The following is a 23,154-nucleotide window of genomic DNA, read 5'->3' on the forward strand; positions in this document are numbered from 1 at the left end:
GATTTTTTACAAAGAGGAAGAGAGGATAAAGAGCTAGAAACATTGATGAGAGAGAATCATCGATCAGCTGTCTCTTGCACAACCCCTATTGGGGATGTGCCCGCAACCAAGGTACATGCCCTTGACTGGAATCGAACCAGGGACCTTCCAGTCCGCAGGCCGACACTCTATCCACTGAGCCAAATCAGTTTTGGCTCATTTTCATTTTTGTTTCCTGTTCCTTTACAATCTATATTTATTTAATAACAAGTGTCAGGCACTTTTCTAAGCTGCTTTACATATATTGATGCAGCAAATCATCACAATAAACCTAAGAAATAGGGATATTACCATCCCCACTTTATAGATATTGAACCTAAGCACATAAAACTTAAATATCTTGTCCAAGATATTATAGCATGCTGTTAAAGTGGCTGAGCCAAGGTTCAAACTGGGGGATTTTGTGTCCACTATCTATGCTTTGAATTACTAAGCTAAGTGTCTCTCCTGGGAAAAAGCTGCATTCAGTGTATGTACCCCTGTAATATATGTTCGGCTTTTAAGGGGTAATATTTTCTTGTAACTAAAATGATCATCATCATTTTTAGTAATTAACATGTTTTGCCATCAAGTTGGTAGATCTCATTTTACTTTTGTTATCTAATGCTTGACTTTCCAACTATTTCTAATTTCTTTCATTATATATAAAATACTGCAATAAGCAAATTTTGCATTGTATGTAGCTCTTTTCTTTCTTTTGCATTTTGTTTTCTTGTGCTAATATTCCCAAAATTGTTTGACCGACTTAAAGTATATATGTTACACATTATTGATATATAATATATAATGCTTTTTGAAATTTTATTATATAAAGCTACCAGAAATTAGAGACTGCTCAGATATTCCTATTTCCCCCAAAATTTATTAAATAAATTGGTTAGGAATGATTTATGATGTGAAATAAGTTAATCTAACAAATATTTAAATTTTTTAATGGGCCAAATGTTTTCTTCCTCTAGCAACATAAAAGATAGAGATAATCCAATTATTTGTTGCTGATGAGGTTGGTGCTAACTTGATTCTTTAAGTGCTCCTAATAAATAAATAAATAAATAAATAAATAAATAAGTAACACACACAAAGTCACTAGTAAGTGTCAGATATGGAGTCAACCCAGCTCTTCCTGACTCTAAAATCGATGCTTAGATAATCAGTGGAGGAGGAAAGGGGGAGGTCAATGTATGACAAGATAAAGAAATGGTATAAAAATTTTATTTCAATATTAATTGAAGATTATTTATCTCATAAAATGGTTCACTACACTGAAGTAGCTATCATAAATAAAGGGATTACATTTCCACGATGTATTTTTCTGATAGATAATATCAAATGTGAAAGAATGACAATAGCAGTTAACAAAATGCTTCATCTATCTTTATCTCCAGCTACATGTTTTCATTACAATCTGGTCTCATTTATATTCTAAGCAAGAACTAAAGGATATAAACATTACTCTAAAAGCATTCTTTCTTAACTGTTATCTTGCAGTATTATATATGCTCTTCATAGTCCAGAAAGATTGTAACTTTTATAACACAATAAAGATCACTGAAATATCAGAAAATAGATAAGAAATACAGGTTTTGGAGTCTTAAATTCAGACCCTGACACTTATTAGCATATATGTCTTCTGAAATGTTAGTAGCAAATTCCTACTTTATTGGGATATTGTGTAACTAAGGGAGATAACAATTATAAAACTCATAGCACATGGCAGACGCTCAAATAAATTTTAGCTCCCTTTCCTTTGAAGAACGAAATATGCATGGTATATTAATGACACTGGTTTTAAAAGCCGTGCTTCATTATTTCCCTCAGACAAACAGTAGCATAACAGGAAGCGTCAAGATCAAAAGAAATCAAAAGAGATAAAGTTGCTCCATCAATATGAGAACCTTCTGCTTTGACATCAGTATCATGTTTTTCTATTAGTTGGTATGAGAGATTACGAGGTTGTTTCAAAATCTTTCTATAGCATCCTGGAACGTTCAGTTTCAGAGTAGGTACTTTAAACCTACATGTCTGTAGTCCATCTCTGTTAAGTACTTCCTGGTACCACAGCCCTACTTCGTTCTTTGGGTACTGAACATTGTATCCAAGCACTGGAAGAACCACCTGCATAAGGGAAGGGGGTAAAAAGATACATGAAATAGCCTTCAGAAAAATATATGATCAAATTTTAAATTTACTTTTATGACTGGGTCCTAGATCTGTAAAAATAAAAAACAGTCTCAGAATATAAACGTACCATCAGCCTAAAACATACTATTAAATGCTATATACTACTTTGATTATTTTTTATGCTAGCAGACAAAGAAAAGAGCTACCTAAAATCAAGAAGGATTCATAATGAACAAGATAATCAATTCAAGTCAGATATTACAAGACAAACTACTGCTAAGGTAGAAGAGATGGAACAAGAAGCTTAGGTACATTTAGTTAACCAACAGACTTAATCTCTGTGCAGTCATACAATCTTAAAAGCATATTCTTTCTGTAACACAAAGAATAACCTCTACTACTCAACTGGTATTTTAGTTGATAATTTTACATTCCTCTTACTGATTTAAAAACACAAAAGCAAATAGCAGACAGCAAAAGTAATGTTTATTTTCTCAGCCACTTATGAGTAGCTGCATTCTGTGGTGTTTTCTCTTTTACTTATGACTTCTAGGCATTTTTCTTGAACAGTACCACAGGGGAGTCAAAAAAGAAATAAGGTAAAAAAAACTCAAATCCACACAATATTAATGTTTCAAATTCATTATGCTAACTGAAAGAAGCCAGAACAAAAGGCCATCTATATATATAAAAGCCTATGAGACCATTACGACTGGATGACCAGATGACTGGACAACTGGCCAGTAGCTATGACATATACTGGCCACTAGGGGCCAGTGTGCAGGAGCTTTCCCCTGGTGGTCAGAGCACTCCCACAGTCAACCTCCCATGGCTGGCCAGCCCCAATCAGTCCCAATTAGGACTGGATGAGACAGCCCCAATCAGCCCTGATTGCCAGCCAGGCCAAGGGAATCCTGTGCACAAATTCGGGCATTGGGCCTCTATTATATGATTCCTTTTATATGACATTTTTTAAAAGGTAAAATCATAAGAATAGAAAGTAGATGAGTTATTGCCCAGGGATGGAGGTTGACTACAAAGTGCACAGGGAAATTTTGAGGAGAGATGAAACTATTCTTTATCTTGATTTTTGTGGTAGTCAAATGGATGTAATACATTTATGAAATCTCATATAAATGTAAACTTAGGAGAGTGAAAATATATATATATATTATACCTAAATTGGAAAGTGGTAAAAAAAAAAAAAAAAAAAAAGTGGGAGAGGGGAACTGGTCACATTTTTGTCTTTCGGAGACAATGTCTACATTTAGATCTAAGTAATACTACTTTTTAAGCAAATTTACCTGATGTATTGCATATGCATTAGCCGATTCCTCTTCTTCAGTTACTAGGTGAACCTATTTTTAAAAAACATGATGAAAAATATGGATGATTCTTAAATGTTCCAAATGCCTTCAAATTTCCCTAATTTGTTATGTAAAATTTGACTCCTATGCTGAATATGCATATATCCAAACAAGACCTTTTCACAGTTTATTTCTGGAGGAGCAGACTTCATAAAAATTAGAATGATTCTTCCTGCTTTAACCACTGATAATTGAAGTTGGCACACACAGATTTTGGCGGGCAGCTTAACACTTCTTTACTATTACCTCAGTCACCAACAATCATTTTCCAAATTACAAAGTTGTTCTTTGTTATGCTGAATCAAAAATTTGCTTCTGTCAAACCACCTCTCCCTCCTCTGTCCCCAACAAATATCAGACTCTATGGGATGTGGTGTTTCTCAAAATGTGCTTCACAAAACAGATACAGGTATTACATGTAGGAGGTATGTGATCTATTACGTTTGAGAAATGCTGCTGCAGGACATCACAGAATAACTAATTTATCTTGCAAAGGAGAGCTCAAGTTCAAAGGCAGCAGCATCATTCCACAAAGAGTGACAGCATTCCCACCTTCCTAATGCACTCATCGTATAAGATAGTGGCCAGATAGCTTCTAAATCTGCTTGCTTTCCCTTTGATTCTCTACCATTATCAACAAAGTTCCTCCTTTTATTTTTTTTCACTTGAGTTGTTTATTTATAGGTATATAATCTGTTTAACTGTTATACTCAGAAGTGGCTATAAAACTCCAGATCAAAATAGATGGGACTATGATTTCTCTTATATCACTTCTAGCTTTTTGTCTTTCACAAATTCATAAGCATACCTACAATTTTGTTATTTAAATAATTTATGAAAATACCAAACAAATATGATCAAGTACAAAAAACCATGTTTTGCCTTAAGAGAACTCTCTTAAAGTTAATATCAATCTATAAACAGGTTCTTGCTGTATTACTGCTCCCCAAATATGAATTCACTGTGCAACTCACGTTTCTCTACCTTGCTCATAAAAAATTTAAAAGAGAATCTACCAAATTCCTTGAAGTAAAGATGTACTTGTTAGGCTAGTAATACTATTAGAAAGGGAGTCAGATTAGTTTCCTACCATTTTTTTAAATTAAAGATATGTAATATTACATGTCCTATATATCATGTCTTAAAAATCTTATTCTGCCTTTTTCCTTTTCATAATAAATTTTGACCCTCTAAGTTCTGCCTGTTCTTTCCTCAATGCTAACTAATACTAGTAAAGCATAAAAGATTTGCCTTAAAATTATAAACAATTTTTTGTTGCTGAGAAAACTGCAGTATAGAATGGAGAAAATGTTATCTTTTCTCCTACAACTCCAAAAAGAAAAGCTGATACATTTCTGACCACAAAAGTCCTTATTAATGTTATGTTGAACAAAGAAGCCTATAAGACACATGTATTTCAGAGATCGTAGCTATATCTTGTCACAGTAACCTTTAACTTCTGCAAATCTGAATGAAAAATGGCTGACTTACTAAATAATGTACTGCCCAGGTAATATTTAAATAGGCCGGTTATCTAGAAGGTGTTAAAAACTTAAGAATTTTTCATTATTTATCAGAAGAGGATCACTGACATTTCTATTTCTATTCTATGAGTTAGAATAAAATTTAAGATACTGCTAGATTTCTTTCTACACAGTTTCAGAGTCTGTGTCTCAGTTAAATGACCATTCTTAGTAATTTATGCTTCTAGTGATTACTTTCTTATCTAAATATTCAAAAGCCACCCACTTAATGAAATAATAAAACTTGCTCAGCCTTTACTACCCCTTTTCTGATAGCGAGTTTTCCAGGGAGCTCCCCTCCCAGATCTCAAACACAGTGAGGATGGGATAGTTCCAGGAAGGAGCCCTAGAAACAAAGGCTTACGAATCATATACTCCAATTCACAGCTATGGGTTTGGGGAACTGTGACCCAAGTCACACCATTCTGAGCCACTGAGACTATTCTTGGCTTTTGTTAAAACTGTTGAGGAAGAAAACATATACATTTTCTGGAGAAGTTGTGAGAAATAAGCATAGAGTTGCTAATAACCATCTTGCCATTAAAGGAATAAAGTTTAAGCCAGACTGAGAATGAATCTAACAGAAAATCAGCTGACAGTTGAAGAAAATGAGGGATGAGGTAGGACAGTGGTTGGCAAACTGCGGCTCATAAGTCACATGTGGCTTTTTGGCCCCTTGAGTGTGGCTCTTCCACAAAATACCACAGCCTGGATGAGTCTATTTTGAAGAAGCGGCATTAGAAGTTTAAGTTTAAAAAAAAATTGGCTCTCAAAAGAAATTTCAATCATTGTATTGTTGATATTTGGCTCTGTTGATTAATGAGTTTGCCGACCATTGAGGTAGGACATTGCATAAGACCCTGAATACAGCTGGGCCTGGATCAATCATGGGCTTCCAGGTGTGAGGGCCAATAAATTCCTGTCTGCTCTTCCTTATGTTATTGTGAAGTGGGGTTCCTTTGTTTGAAATGAATATAAATGTCTCTAAGATATTGTTAAAAAGAAAGCAACAAGTTGTGACATTGCGCTTATATAAAAGAAACACAGACATATTACATGCCCTATATACTGTTATAACAAAAATATTTTTTTCTTTCATATTTTAAGCGTTTAGCCTCTAAGCCTTACCTGTTCTTTTCTTGGTGTTAATAGAATAAAAATCTCCTTTTCTGTGGATATTTATGTGAAAGCAGAGAAAAATGTCTAGAAGGCCAAAAAACAGAGGTTGGTTTTCTGAAGGCATGGGAAGAGATCACAACAGTCATGGCAAAGATAACAGCTACATCTGCAGTGTTTTGGTTTTTATTTTTAAGAAAACTGTTTTGTGCTTTATTTGTGTAATTTTTAAAAGAATGTGTTCTTCAAAGGAAGTTTTACTGTCTTTATACCTTTCACTTCACACCATTGACTACTTTATTTTTTAATGTATTGATGTGTATTAAGTCTCAGCTGAAAGCAGAGTAGAAGAGGAGATGGGCAAATATAAGTTAAAAAGAAATAAAATGCATATTTAAGTTTAAATTGTTTCTAAAATAAGGAATTCAGAAAATTAGTGTTCTTGCTAAGGTAACTGTTCTTGGGAAATTATGATGAAATGACACTTACTTTATTATTGGGGAATTGCTCATCATCACCATCTTCATCCAAACAGACCAAATCACCCTCCACCACTCTTGATCCATAGGTTGCAAGTCTGTAAGATACAGCCTCGTTCCAAATTTTGCTGCTATATGCATGAATGTAGAAAATGCGCATAGAATGAGGAAAGGAGAACCAGGCCTGGATACAACCCTCCTCGGTCATGCCAAAGCGATGCAGTGACTCCAACAGTGCTCTCTCTCGAACTTTGAATTCTGGCATCAATGAAAGTGTGCCTTTAGCATCCTCTGCAATAAAGAGAAAATCAGTTAGTCAATCACTTTTATTTAAAGCCAATTATGAAGACCTTTATTATGCTCTCTAAATAAGAGTCAGAGAATTGCTGCTGTCTTTTATACTTGAATATGAAGATGTTCCAGCACCAACTATAAATCTAACTACACTTGAAGAACTGTGTTTTTTTAAAAATAAAGATCATTAATCATATGAGCCATTCACTTTCCCTGCTTTAAAAACAAAGAAACAAACAACAACAAAACACAGCCCAGCCATCTTAGCTCAGTGGTTGAGTGTCAACCATGAACCAAGAGGCCCCGGGTTGGATTCCCAGTGAGAGCACATGCGCAGGTGTGGGCCTGACCCTAACAGGAGGCACGCAGGAGGGAGCCGATGGAAGATTTTTCTCTCTCATTGATGCTTCTATCTCTCCCTCTCATTTTCTCTCTCTAAAAACCAACAAAAACATATTAAAAAATAACAAAAAGCACAGTAGTAATTCCTACTTCAGAATGAAGATAAAGACTAACTTACAGTTATTAAGAGAACTTCATAAAAAAGCATTACATAAACCTCTGAGCCTAGGATTTTAAAAAGAGCTATAATGGACATTTACAGAAAATTTTTTGAATGAGAAAGGGTGATGTCTGGATTCCTCAAGCATAATATTAGGTCTTGCTGGTGGGATGTGTTTTAAAATTAGGGACTCTACTGTAAAGATGCTGATTCCAGCAGGGCCTTGGAGTCAGAATTTTAATAACTGTATCAGGTTTCTAATGAACATGAAAGTTTAAATATCATTGAAATTGCCATAAGGAAATTATCTTCTTGGGACTCTACAATAGAAACAAATAACTCACTTTGAATTTTTTTTTTTTAGTATCACTTAGATTACTCATAACAATTTGAAATGCCCATATTATTTATAGATTGTGCTGTGACATAAAAATATTTCTCTCCTATGAATAATTACATATTTTTATAATATGTATATACTTAAAAATAAAGTAGATTTTTTAAAACTAGTATCATTTATTTCAAATTAGTGAAATTTAGTATGCACATATATGTAGATCATATATTTGAATGAATCTAAAATGGTATGGTCACTGTTATTATTACTAAAATACAAGTAAGATTTGTTCAGTATTTAGTATGTGCTAGGCACTATTTTAAGAGTATTACCTCTGTTATTTCATTTAAATCTCATAATAGCCTTTTAAGTACCATTATTAGTTTCAATTTCAGGTGAAAAAAACAAAACAATGAGGCTAAATCATTGCACAAGCCCATATATAGTTGGGAAGTACTAAAGGTGAGAGTTACACTCATGCAAATTGACTCACTCATAACTAGTTTTCTTTAGTGATTCCTATTAAGCATTCTGCATATATATCATCCTATTGAGCTAGAGTTTTCAAAATCTGCAGTCAGGGCTGAATGGCAACTAGACCAGAACCAATGCACAAAGCATCAGATATAACAAATGTTCTTTTATTTAGCTTATTTTTCCATCTCCTCTAGTTGTAGTGAATTATATACTTCCATCAGTACCAGTTTGGAATTGGGAACTCCTATCTCCTCAGAGAATTTAGGTCAAGAAAAACTAATATACCATCTCTCCCCTCCGATCTCCCTGCAAGCAAGATTTAGAACAGACAAAAGGGCCTTAAGATCAGATCAAAATTGAAGTACCTAGGGCATGTAATAAAAATGATCAATATAGCCGGGATCGGTTTGGCTCAGTAGATAGAGCGTCGGCTTGCGGACTGAAAGGTCCCGGGTTCAATTCTGGGCAAGAGCATGTACCTTGGTTGCGGGCACATCCCCAGAGGGGGGTGTGCAAGAGGCAGCTGATCAATGATTCTCTCTCATCAATGTTTCTAACTCTCTATCTCTCTCTTCCTCTCTGTGAAAAATCAATAAAATATATTTTTTTAAAATGATAAATATATACAATATATTACAATCTATTTCTTATCACATTTATGTAGCAATGAATGCTCTTCTGGTGATATAGCATTTATATAATGTATCTGCATGGCTATGTATGGGGTAAAGAAACTTTTTAATACCGGTTTGAAGAAAATATTTCTTTGCTCTATTTACAGGATCATCCAAATCTTCTGGTGTAAGAAATAATCTTACAGACTTCACCTTTAAAAATCAAGCAAGCAAACACATGTTACATAAAAATGACAAATTACTTTAAGAAAAACATGCCTCTTCAAAGAATAGATATTTAACAAATGCCTATTTGATATTTGATGCTACAATTTTATATTAAAACTTCCAAAAATTAAATAATCAATGTTGTCCTAGCTGGTTTTGCTCCTCAGTGGTTAAAACATGGCCCTTAGACCTAAGTGTCTGAGGTTCGATTCTGTTCAAAAGTTTCTACAATACCTTGGTTGCAGGCTTAATCCCTGGCCCCAGGAGGCAACCAATCAATGTGTCTCTTGTCACACTGATATTTCTCTCTTTATCAGTCTCTCTCTTTCCCTCTTCCCTCCTACCTTCCACTCTCTCTAAAAAAAATCAATGGAAAAAATATCCTTGGGTGAGGATTAAGAGCAACAAAAATAATCAATGTTACATTTAGAAATAAACTTCTGTACAAAGCAAGCTTATATACAGGTTTAAAATAATATGAATCAGAAAAAGTGCTTTTTCATATCTCCCACAGTTCTTCTGTCATTCTTTACCTCTATTACATGAACACAAGTGTGAAGTAATGACATAAAACTCAAATTTGACCAACATACACAACAAAAATAGGGAAGAATATAAGCATAAGGGAATGGCAAGCCACTAATTGCATTCATGTTCTCAAGTCTCAGAATTCATTGGTTTTAAAATAATTGCCCAATTCTTTTTTGAAATTGCCAACTTTAATATTTTCTTTTAAAACCTAAATAGATGAAAATGTTATTTAAAAAAGACACATCTACACATTCCTATATTTTATCACTCTCTCTAGAACTGTGATTTATTTCTAAGTATGTGTCTTTGAGTAGCAATACTGACTACAAATTTGCAGATGTGGTCTGCATTATTAACTGTCAACCATACTTCCACATACAAGACAATATTCACACGCACAATGCTTCTCACAGTGCTGTTACTATTCTTTTCTCTTCCACTCAAGAAAACATACTATAACACAAATGAGTATGGCACTATCACATGAATAATCTTGCATTTGTGCAAATATATAATTTTTATAGACTTATAGGTTTTTCATATTTTATGCACTTCATTCAGTTCAAAACTATGTGTATGTGTATAATATATACTTATATACAAAATACACACTTTTAAATGTATACATAATTTTAATAATTGGGCAAATGTTGCCTCTTATATATGACATTCATTTATAGCTTCATTTGAAATTAACCAGGTGATTTTTCAAATCTGTTGTTACCTTTTTAGTCTCTAGCTTTGGGTGAATTTCTATCTTTTATATAATCTGATACCAGATTTCTCAAATTATAGGGTATTACTTTACTCTAAATCTCTTATTCAGTTCTCAGAATTTGGTGAGTGTTGGTCAGTTCTTTGTAAAGTCTCAAACAATATCGCACATGGCATACAGTTGGCTTTCTTATAGTATGATGCCAAGAATAAAGTAGCTGCTCAACATATATTCAGTGATATAGAATATGATATATATATGTGGGTATATACATATGTATATATGCTGGGTTAAGAAAGCAAGAAACCGGCTTATGAGTAAGTGCAACTGCGAAAAGAGAAAAGATCATATTTTTAAGAATACATACCATTTCACTCTTCAGCAAAGCCAATCCAATTTGATCTGTGTGAACTTTCCTTCCCATCCCAAATCTCTGTGGTCCATAATAATTCACAAACCCTTTATGCTGTGAATAGAAAGAAATCAATTGATTAAAAGTATATTGGTAGGGTTCAAAGGAACTGCATGCTTGTGACCCCTGCCCCAAAGTCATATGTTGAAATCCTACCCCCCAGTGTGATGGTTTGTGGAGGTGGGGCTTGGGGAGATAATTAGGTCATGAAGATAGAGCCCTCATGAACAGGATTAGTGCCATTATAAGGAAAGGCCAGAAAGCTAGCTCACTCTTCCTTCTGCCTTATGAGAAAACAATGAGAAAACCATATTGGCACTGTAACTTCATGCTCCCAGCCTCCAGAACTATGAGAAATAATGTTCTGTTGTTTAAAAATCACCCAGTTCAGGGTTCTTTGTTATAGTAATGAACTAAGACAAATAAATACAATTATTGCATCAGAATATGTAATCAAATCTATCTCTTCATATTTATTTTAATAAAGAATCCTATAATCAGCAATATACAAATGGGGACCAAATGGTCTGAAATGCTATACAGTTAAAGAATAAAAAGGAGAAGAATAAAAGATTAAAAGTTAGAAAATAAACTGAGTAAAAAAGCTTTTTAAAATGTTAGCTTTTCATTAACATTATTGAGGGGTTTCCTGGGATGTGGGACTTTTGGTGTTAAAATGGGGCAAGTTCTGGGAAAACTGGGATGAATTAGTTACCTCGCATTATATCTGATCTTTGCCCTGAGCTCTGTCTGAATTTGAGACTCTGCTGTCTGGACATGTTTGGAATAAGAAACAGATTTATTTTCAAACCCAGTTCACCTTTCAGTCATCTCAGTTTCTGACAGCCTGAGCCAAGACAATGACATGGTGTCACTTCACCAAGAATAGAAAATTGTAATTTATTACTGCAACCATTTAAAGGCATTGGTCAGTGATTAAATATTCAGTAGGTCCTCAGGTTACATCGGAGACCTGTTCCTATGGAGTGACATAATGCGATTTTTCACCATAAGTCAGAACCCACCTATATAAGCACCTATGTCACTTACATGGAGCACATACACAGCAGTAATGAAGTGAAACAGTAAAAATAAATAAATAAAAGATAACAATTCCTGACCTTTACTTGTGGTAAATAAATAATAAAGCACATATGTACATTCGTGGAAATGACGGAACTTTTTTTTTTTTTTTAATAAATAAATGGGAGATGGCGACGTAACCAAGAAATGATGTATATTGCATCCACCGTAACTCGAAGACTGCCTGTATTCTCACAAAGAAAACACCAGGCCAAAACTAGTTTGGCTCAGTGGATAGAGTGTCGGCCTGAGGACTGAAAGGTCCCGGGTTTGATTCCAGTCAAGGGTATGTACCTTGGTTACAGACACATCCCCAGTAGGGGTTGTGCAAGAGGCAGCTGATCGATGATTCTCTCTCATTGATGTTTCTAACTCTCTATCCCTCTCTCTTCCTCTCTGTAAAAACTCAATAAAATAAAAAAATAATATAAAAAAAAAACACCAGGCCAGACGTTTTCTTGAAAGAGTCTTCCACATTCACTTTATGAAATAAGTACATGTTTATTCATTCAACAATTATTATTGAGCACCAACTCCAGGACTGTTCAATTAAGACGCTAAGACAATTTGTTATTGGCATAGTAGATACAAAAGGCACCCTTACCTCATGCTATTCATGAAAATCAATTGCAGATAAAAATAAGTACTCCCTGTATTTAATCTCATAGTTAACATTTTAACTATTTCAAATTTGAAAAAAACAAAAAACAACATAAGATAATGTCATAGAATAGCCAGAAGAACTTTAACTACCTCTTCTAGTTACTTAGGGTTGGAAATAACAAGGTTTATTGCAATCGGAGACATGACCTTCTAAAATAAAACTTCAAAGAATTCTTATTTTCAGGGCTTCTCAATTCCCTTCCCTTACTATGAGAACTAAAGGGAAGTTGGCTAATGCTAGGATTATTCCAAATGGGGATTTTTATAATGAGCATTTATATATCCATAAGTACCAAATGAGACAGGCCATAAATGCTATCAGAGTTCAGGCCCCCTCTTTGGGAGTTCTGAGCATCCAATTTCAATGTGGAGAGGGAGTTCCCACACCAACAAGCAATTCTCTGACAGTTGGGTGCCCCACCATTCAACTCAATTCTGACACTATCTACTCAGAAACAGCATCAGATGCTACAGGTTAAGTGGTCAGTGGTACAAGATTGCCTCACCCCCACCACCTTCAGAAGCCAGGTCAGTTACAAACCAGGCTGCACATGTGTTTCTGATGACCTGCAGTGAACCGAAGGTTATAACAAATACTCCTTGGACTTCAGAAACCAGCCAATAGTTCAAGTTGTTACCTGTACTTCTGACCTGCTTGTTTTAAATTAGAAGTTCCCAAGACCCCTACCTCAGTTCCACTAACTTTCTAGAGAGGCCTGCAGACTCAGAGGAGAATGTTAATGATCAGATCACCAATTTATTATAAACTCAGAATTATGTGACCCAGGAACAGCCAGATGGAAGCGATGCAGAGTTCCTGTGCCCTCTCCAGGTGGACCAGTCTCCTTGCACATTCAACTGGAGCTCACCAATCCAGAAGCTCTCTGAATGAATGCTTCATTTAGGTTCTTTTGAGTTTTTATGGAGGAATGATTAATTAAATCATTGGCTGCTGATAATTGATTCCACTGTCAGCATCTACCCCCTCCCAATTCAGGGGTTGGTACTAAAAGTTACAACCCTGCTCTAACTGGTTTGGCTCAGTGGATAGAGCATTTGCCTGCAGATTGAAGGGTCCCAGGTTCAATTCCGGTCAAGGGCATGTACCTTGGTTGCAGGCACATCCCCAGTAGGGGATGTACAGGAGGCAGCTGATCCATGTTTCTCTCTCATCGATGTTTCTAACTATCCCTTTCCCTTCCTCTCTGTAAAAATAAATAAATAAATAAATAAATATTGATAAATAAATAAATAAATAAATAAATAAAAGTTACAACCCTGTAATCACAAAGTTGGCTCCACATGAAGCCAGCCCCCATCCTTAGGATCTTTACAAAAGTCACCTCATTAACCAACAAAAGACATCTCTATCACTCTCAACACTTAGGAAATTCCAAGGGTTTGGGAAGCTGTGAGCCAGAAACTGTGGATGAAGACCAAATATATATCTGAAAAATATATTTTGGTCATATGAATGACCAAATATATATTTCTTATAAATCGCAATGTAGCACCTCCTTCCTTTTGTAAGAAATATAATTTTAGTAGCAGTGCCTCAAGTAGGAAAAGAATGTTAGGTAGTTCCAGAAAAAGAAAAAAAAAGTAAAAAACAGTTTGGCAGAATAGATAGCTGCTAGGACTGGAGGAGGGGAAAGTGGGGGGAGGTTATCTCACCCACTGAACAAAGTCAGCTGTCTTGGGACTTGCCAAGATAAAATCGCCAGATGTTCTCATACATTCTGGGAAAAGCCACAACAATGCACAGAGGGACCTTGAAATCTAGTCTATTGCCCAAATATCTGGCAGGGAAACCTTGAAACCTGTAAGGGGAAAACTACAGGATGTACCTCAAAAATACATACACCATATATATATATATATATTGTATTTATTAAAATACTTTAGATTTTCAAAATGTAATAGGAGCTAGAGCTATCATCTGTTAAAGTATGTACACATTTTAGGGGGAACACCCTGTATAAAACTCTTGAACCCTCACCAGGCAGGGCACTCAGACTAGCTGAGTTGGCCATTTGTGCTTTATGTTTTATAAATTCAATTGCTTTGTTTCCTTAATAAATTCACTTGGTTTGTTCAATACTGCTTTCTGTCATTTGTCTGAAGAGAGGAGTTAGAGAGAGAGAGAGAGAGAGAGAGAGAGAGAGAGAGAGAGAAGAGCTGAGAAGGAGAGAGCCTCCTCAGACTCAGGTGGCTTTTCCAGTAACAAAACTGCACATAGAATATAAATTAAGAGAACTCCTATACACAGGTGAATGTGCTGTATTTAAAATCTTTAATTGGAGGATATTTTCCTGACTATAAGGCATAATATTTATTAAAAACCACTTTTGTTTATTTTCCTGGGGGGGGAGGGAGGGGCAGGAGGCAAAAAATTATACAAAAAGGTCTTCATGGCCAAAAACTTAAATCAGTTTTTCTCAATATTAGCTACAGAGTAGAATCATTTAGGAAGTTATTTTTTTTAAATATTAATGCCTAAACTACATCCCCAAATGATCTTATTTAATTGGTTTAGGGGGTGGAGATTTACTACTGAGAATTTTTTAAGCTCTGCAGGTTGAGAATTACAGTTCTAGATCAGGACTTGGCAAACCACTGACTACCAACAAGTAAAATCTGTCCCAACATCTGTTTTTGTAAATAAAGTTTTATTGGAACATGGCTATGTTCAATCATTTATATATTGTCTCTGGCTGCTTCCACACAATAGCAATAGAATAGTTGCAACAGAGACCATATGACTACAAAGTAAAAAATATGTATTACTGGATCTTTATAAAAAAAAAATTTGCTGACCCATAGTACAGATAATCTGATTGAAGGCTATGGTTGTTTACATATATTTAAATTCCTGGCAAATGTCATTTAAAATATATGTTAAGTAATTTTTTACTGTAAGACATAATATAATGTATATAATGTCATTGGTATATGGTACATTGAAACAAAATTCAAAATTAGATTGAAAAAAAAATGTATAATTCCAAAAGATTATTTTCCAAATCACCGAAGATTTCTGAAAAGAATTACTAAACAAAGTTTCGAAAAGTATTAATCCCTTTCCCTAAAATATTATCCTATATGGCAGATGCTGAAAAACATTCTTCTTATACAGATAGCTTTAATTTTTCCCTCACCTCTGGGAAACTTTACACATTTTAATTTTTTTTAAATTATATTAAAGTTGTTGTTGTTTAATACAAAAACGTACTAAGAAGAAAATTTTAAAATAAGCCAAATAGCCCTAAATATTATTTTAAAAAATAATTATACAGGCCCTGCCCAGGTAGCACAGTTGGTTAGTGCATCGTCGCAATATGCAAAGGTTGTGCATTCGCTATCTGGTCAGGGCACATACAAGAAGCAATCAATGTATACATAAGTAAGTGGAACAATAAATCTCTCTCTCTCTCTCTCTCTCTCTCTCATCAATAAAAAAAACTATACATGTAAATAAAAAGAAAAGGTAAAAAATAAAAAAGTTTATCTTCTTACTTCAATGTAAATAGAGGGACTGTCAAAATTTTCCTATAGTACTCTTAAAATTGAGTTTTCTTACCTTAACATTTTCTATTGCCTCCAAAATTCTCTCTCTCAGGTTTGCAGAATCATTTATTTGATTTTTTAAATTTCTGATGACAATATCAAAGTGATTTCCTTTGAGCTGACCAAGTCTAAGGGAATCATCTACAGACCGAATATTAAACACATTCATTCTTTTCTTTTTAATTTCTTTTTCAATATCTTTCAACCTATAAATGATAAATCATATAAACTCAATTAAATCTTACATTTAAAAAATATTATAAGTTTTAAATGATAGTTGCCAGGTAACCACTTATATCACAACACTAACACAAAAATTTTTCCATCTTCCAAAGTTAATGTTAATTCAACAAATGTGTACTAAGACCCCATTATTATAGGATTATGTTAATCAGTTATTTTAAAAATTGTGACATATATTCCTAATGATATCAACTCAATCTATATAGACTTTTTAGTTCAAGTGATATAATTTCTTAACTGTTCTTTTGTCCTTCCTATCCTTAAATTTTGTTCCTTTCCTCAGTCTCTCTTCTCCAACATTACTAAGAAAACTACTAGCACCAGAGGATTCCCCCAAAATTATGCTCTGAACTCAAACTTTCTATTCTTCCCCATTTGCAGGTAAATGCTTCTAACCTCTAATATGAGGGACCAAAAAAAGTATATAATTTTGTTTTTATGATCAAAAGTGCAGTATAAGTCCTTCTCTCTTATTTATACTGCACTTATTTATTTATTTATTTATTAAATATATTTTATTGATTTTTTACAGAGAGGAAGGGAGAGATATAGAGAGATAGAAACGTCGATGATAGAGATGTGCCTGGGGATGTGCCTGCAACCCAGATACATGCCCTTCACCGGAATCGAACTTGGGACCTTTCAGTCCGCAGACCGAAGCTCTACCACTGAGCCAAACTGGTTTTGGCTATACTGCACTTTTGATCATAAAAACAAAATTATATACTTTTTTTGGTCCCTCATGTTAGAGGTTAGAAACATTTACCTGCAAATAGTGCATACTTAAAACATCTAATGACTAAGGATTAATACATAAATTTTACCTCAAATTAGGTTCAATTTTGGCCCAATGATCAACTTTTTGAAAAGTAGCTACAAGGCACAGATTTAAGTACAATAATATTAATCACAGTATTATTTACAGTGAAATATTGAAACAAATTTCTATATCCATAATTAGGGGAAAGTTAAATAAATTAGCCTAAATACTGGAAATAATTTTGAAATATTTCATGGCATAAATTTTCTTAAAAGAATCTTAATTTTATAAGTAAAATATAAATTGCAAATACACTATGATTATCACATATATAAAAAGTCTTTGTACAATGTGTGTACATAGGATAGTCTCTGAAAAATGCATGGAAGGAAACAGATAAAAATATTATGGTGGTTATTTCTGAGTAATTGAATTATCAGGGACTTTTAATTTTTTTATATAGCATTTTTTCTATTTTCTAAATATACAATGAACATGACAATTACCAAAAATACTTTTAGTAATCAACTGAGCTCAAGGGAGGTTAAATTTGAATGCTTTATTTTCTATTTAGATTTATTTTAAATATAAGGAAGCACAACAATAAAAGTATAAGAGTATTGTATCAATTGGGGGAAAAAAGATTTGTAAGACACTGTCCTGAATATAAATGCATATTTAAATATAGAACAGAAGGTTTAGAAATAATTTGATCATTTAAAATCAGCCACTTCTCAAAGTTTCTATGGTAAAATTATCTATATTTGCAGTGCAAATTTACTAGAAAATTATATAGAAAATAATTATATTATCAATGTGGAATGTGTTGATAGTAAGCCTATACTCAAAAAATTAACATTAATGAGATTAATATGCTCCTAGCATTATTCAGAGTTTAATCCTATATTTTCTTATTTGATGCAATAAGAAAAAAGTTATCTCTTATCAAGTAATGTCTTATTACCTCTCTGGAGTCACTTTTCTAACAACCATTGCTTGATAGGTGATGGCTTTCTTGTCTTTAAGGCCTGCATAACTAAAATCTGAAGGAATCACACCAAGTATGACAGCTAAAAAACCAATTGCTTCAAACATTTCTATATTTTCTTTTTGTAGGGTAAAGGCTGGAAAAAAAAAAAAAAATCCGAGATTACAAAAAAGGCAGCTACCATACATCAAGTACATTCTTAGCACACTAACAGATTAATATAATGAATCAAATCACTAATTTAAATAATGCTGGTCCCAATCACCCCTGAGGGCTTCTCCACCTTTCCCTGCTCCTAAGGGGCAATCAGGGCAGCAGCTGCCATTCGCACCTGCTGCTGGCACCAGCCCCAATTGCTCTGCACAGTCAGGGGATCTGAGGAGGGCCAGCACCATCAGCGTGTGGGAGTAGCAGCTGTGGCGGGAACAGGGCTGCTGGCAGATAGGAGATTGGGGACCACATCAGGAGGGGCTGGGCAGGGATGCAGAGGATGGGCCGAAGCCAACCCCCTGTGCCCACCGCAGCCTCGCGGCCCACAGTTCCTTTCAAGGTGCACGAATTCGTGCACTGGGACCCTAGTGCAATAATAAACTCCATGTTTTATGTACTCAGAACTGCAAACCTACTTTTGCTCACCTGTATATGAAATAGCTAAACAAAGCTTGTAATATCATACTTTGGAATATCATGCAGTATTTAAAAGAATGGGGAAGAGCTACATGTTCTTTATATGTCTATGCAAATAATCTCTAAAAACAAAAATACCCATAGTTTATATCACTTATGTGAAAGTTTTAAAAATCTGTAATGCAATGTAGTATATTTTCAGTTTAAATTTTACAATAAAATTCTATATATATTTTTACCTAAATACTTATATATAAAAATATTCAAACACTGTCCACTATTTTCATCTTTTTTTTTTTTTATCACTAGGGTCATTAATTTTTGTACTACCATAACAGCTTCCTGGATTCTCCAAATTTTCTATTACAGCAGTGATAAATTAAGTGTACTATGACTTCTGTTATTCTTAAAGAACTGATAAAAGAAGTAGAGGAAAGGAGAGACTCAAGTTAATTCTGTGTGCTAAGTCACAATTTGCTTTTACACTTTCAGGGTATCTTGACCAATGAATTTGAATATAAATCTCTGATTTTAAGTTAGCTGTTTTTATCACTTTCTCAAATAAAATAAAATAAAATAAAAACCCCACATTTAAAATGTAGAGATTATAATCTCAAAATAGTTCAGCTGTTGTCATGATATGATTAATTATAGAATTTAAATAAAATAATCTGGGAAGAAAGGCCAATATGACAAAAATGATCCCTGCTTTGGGAGCATTGAGTCTTGGAAAAGAATTTGAGAAAGAAGTGCTGCTGCGGTGGGGCCTGAAGAAGAAATAAAAATATGGCAATTAGTCACAGCAATAGAAGATCAAAATATCAAATATTTTCAGATCTGTATGCAATGTTCTCCTTTTTTTCAACTACATGTCTGTGTGAACTGAATTTTGTTCATTTGCTTCAATCAAAACAAAAAATTACACCAGATTGCAGGAAAAGAAATGAGAATACAGCTGACATTTTTTAAGTCAGATATTAGAAAGATTTGTAGAACTATAAAACAATACAATCTGCCCTAACGGGTTTGGCTCAGTGGATACAGTGTCAGCCTGCGGGCTGAAGGGTCCCAGGTTTGATTCTGGTCAAGGGCATGTACTTTGGTTGCAGGCACATCCCCCAAGGGGGGGTGTGCAGGAGGCAGCTGATTGATGTCTCTCTCATGGATGTTTCTAACTCTTTATTCCTCTCCCTTCCTCTCTGTAAAAAAAAAAAAAAATCAATAAAATATATTTCAAAAAACAAAACAACAACAAAAAAACCACAATACAATTCTTACTAATTTTTAGTAGAAAAATATCATTTTTCATTAAGTGGAGAAAAAGATTAAAAATAGGAACAATATAATGGCAATAAATAGATATCAACAATCTAAAAATAAAAATAAACAAACAATGAATCTAATGGACAAAATAAACCGAAGAATAAAATAGAACCAGAGGGTTAATGGGGGGGCTTCAGACTGAGAGGCCCCAGGTTCAGTTCCAGTCAGGTGCACACACCCAGGTTGTGGGCTCAATTCCCAGTAGGGGGCATACAAGAAGCAGCCAGTCAATGATTCTCATCATTGATGTTTCTCCTCTCTCTCTCTCTCTCTCTCTCTCTCTCTCTCTCTCTCTCTCTCTCTCTCTCTCTCTCTCTCTCTCTCCCTTCCTCTCTGAAATCAATAAAAATATATTTTAAAAAGAATTTACTCCAATAAAACTAACTAAATACAAAATAACTGCTTCAACCTTATATATTTGGGACTGTTAACTATAAATGTCTGTGTTAACCACACTATCACCAATAGGTTAATTTCTACAATTAGTGTAATTTGAAAGCCTTTATTGCCCATTAAAAACAGGCCATATATTTTTTCAATATCTCTCTGGACAAGTCCATTCAATTCATGTGAATTACTCAGTTTTCACTGTTTCTTTTTTTACAGTCATAATTTTAATTAAACTAATCAAATAAAATGGTAATAATTTATTAAATTACCTGTGTATATAACTTTTCTTTCCTGGCATTCAACAGACCTTTTCCTGTGCTTGTGTGCTTTTTCACGAAATCTTACCGTTATCACTGTATTTGGATTACCAGCATTGTAATTAGCTTCAGGAAAAGATTTGGTTTCCACAAGATTTCCAAACTTTTTGTTGACAAAATGGTGAACAGCTTTTCTGTGATCTTTGTTTGTATCAGGTTTAAAGGTAAATTTGGAATTTTCTTTTTTTGCATCCAAGTATTTAAAAAAGTCAGATGCTTCTTCTTCAGATACCAAGTGACAGAGTTCTTTATACTCAAGATTTGGCTTTACAACAATTTCACTGTTTTTTCCTACAGTTATTAAAAAAGGAAACTTTTGCCGAATAGCACTATGCAAAATAGCCCTCTGGTTTTTGTCAAGGATTCTGCCCAGTGAGAATTCAGGAGACGGTCCAGTTAGCTCACTTTTAGATTTCCATTTCTCTTTTATATCACAGGCAAACTGGTTCAATCGTTCATTAGTTTTTTCATCCAACAAAGAGCCTAATGCATAAGCTTTTTCTTCTTCACCTTTGGAAGTTCCATCATTACTAGTATCTTCCTTTTCTGGACCAGACTGATGATTCTGTTCATCATCAGAGCACTGGACCAATATATTGACTTTCTGGTTGCTTTCCTCTTCAAAGACTAAATTTTGAAAGCCTAATTTTGTTTTTTTGGCAAAATTATTTGGCTCAGGCAGTACTTTACTCATCTTGTAAGTAGGTTCATTAATAGCCTTATTAACTAACTGTCCCCGTTCATCAATCTCAATAACAACAAAGTCACTTGGTGAGCTTTTTATGGTGCCATGGAATCCAACATGATCAGTAATGTAACATAAAGAACTAAACCTTATTCTAAAATCTGTATCCTCTTCCATTCTTAAATAACAATGCCTACAAAAGAAATAAAAGTTTCTTCAGTTAGTTACCAGAAAGGAAAGTTGCAGATAACCAAAATAAATGTTTGCAGGATTTAATTATCTTTATCCCTTACAACTCATAAGAGCAAGAACCTTGTCTGCCTTATTCACTGATTACCTCATATTTTGAACACTGTCAAGCGCATGTAGGCAAGCAATCGATAGTGATTGTTGAGTGAATGAAACGAGTACAGAATAAGAACTGTAACACTGAAGAGGAAGAAAGATCAAGTCTGCCTATGATAAATCAGTAAATGCATAATGCAAGAAGTGGCCATTTAAGTCCTCAGAATTGCCCAAGCAACTGAAACGAAGCCAGGTAGTATCATAAGCAACGTAAAACAAAATATGCTAGGTGTTAGGGAAAACTGATCAGCCAAGTACAGAGCGGTAAAAGAAAACGTTTTCTAGTCCAGTTCTGGAAAAGACAGTTGGATTAGTGGCAAACTACAGAAGACCCTTGAGGCCCTGTGCAGGCCTTAGGATCCATGGAGTGGTCGAAGGATGGTCACTGGAGATGTTTGGGTCGGAAAATGACACAATCCCCCCAAAAGATGTTTTAGGTAGATGGCTGATGGCACTGAGCAAGATACACCTGATGAAGAGTTAGAGGGGCTGGGACGCAAAGTAACCAAGAGCTCAATTGTAAGACTGGCCTTGAAAAGACGAATACTACACTCTTTCCCCAGGAAAAGGAAGAGGACCCTCTAAGCTGGAACAACTTGGGGAGAATGCTTCGAGGAGGGAATGACAACCAAGCAGCCTGGTAGGAGAGCGGATCCACGTGGCGTTGAGCATCAGTGCGCAGTGTTCCTCGGCGGCTGCAGATCTGTGGATGAGCGTGCGGGGTGCAGAGGGAGAGGACAGTGTGGCCGACACACACACACACACACACACACACACACACACACACACACACACACCAGGGAAGCTGCGGTGGAGGGAGAGGACAGTGTGGCCGACACACACACACACACACACACACACACACACACACACACACACACCAGGGAAGCTGCGGTGGAGGGCAGATCCCGGCAAAATGACAGAAACAGAGGAAGGGGGAGTCTTTCCGCTCGTGCTCTTACTTCACTAAACGCCAAAGCCTGGCTGAGCGCATTCGTACTTCCTCCCGCTGTCACCAAGCCGAGGAGCTCATGTCCGTGGCTTTCGGGCGCGTCCAAAGGTACCCCGACTCCGCCGGCACCCCACTTGCTCCTCCCTCTCCCACCCCCGCCTGCCCCACTGCGAGATGTTGGCCCAAGTCGCCTCCTCCTGGGGATATCAAGAGTAGGGGCCCCAATGCCAATCACGTCATCGCCCCACACACGAGCCCGGGATCGCGCAAGGAGCTGGACACCCCCCAGTCTACCTCCCATACAGGTGAAGGCGTCCGCCAGCGCAATCCGGTGCGCATGCCCGAAGGCAGAATATTTAGCCTCCGACGGTGGCGTATTTAAAGGGGCAGGCGCCCGCTTAAAGTAGCGCGTCACGCGAGACCTAGAATTTCTCACGTTGTACAGCCGCCCGGAGG

General features: G+C 35.3%; 1 protein-coding gene across 3 annotated transcripts; it reads right to left on the reverse strand.

Moving 5' to 3' along the window:
• Window positions 1-464: 464 nt before the first annotated feature.
• On the reverse strand, window positions 465-23,081 carry PUS7L (pseudouridine synthase 7 like). Of its 3 annotated transcripts, none has more exons than XM_036454522.2 (9): window positions 22,993-23,081; window positions 20,669-21,594; window positions 18,036-18,195; window positions 16,082-16,274; window positions 10,711-10,809; window positions 9,001-9,082; window positions 6,656-6,936; window positions 3,465-3,518; window positions 465-2,154 (listed from the first exon to the last, which is right to left on the reverse strand). In XM_036454522.2, the coding sequence occupies exons 2-9, from the start codon at window positions 21,576-21,578 to the stop codon at window positions 1,828-1,830; spliced, it is 2,106 nt and encodes a 701-aa protein (XP_036310415.1). In that variant the 5' UTR covers window positions 21,579-21,594; window positions 22,993-23,081; the 3' UTR covers window positions 465-1,827. The 3 variants fall into 3 exon arrangements, with proteins under 3 accessions (XP_036310415.1, XP_036310416.1, XP_036310414.2); XM_036454523.2 differs by having other exon boundaries at window positions 23,002-23,070; XM_036454521.2 differs by lacking the exon at window positions 22,993-23,081 and adding an exon at window positions 22,709-22,986.
• Window positions 23,082-23,154: the final 73 nt, after the last annotated feature.

Source organism: Pipistrellus kuhlii, unplaced genomic scaffold, assembly GCF_014108245.1.
Source record: "Pipistrellus kuhlii isolate mPipKuh1 unplaced genomic scaffold, mPipKuh1.p scaffold_m20_p_3, whole genome shotgun sequence".
In the NCBI taxonomy this organism is placed as follows: Eukaryota; Metazoa; Chordata; class Mammalia; order Chiroptera; family Vespertilionidae; genus Pipistrellus; species Pipistrellus kuhlii.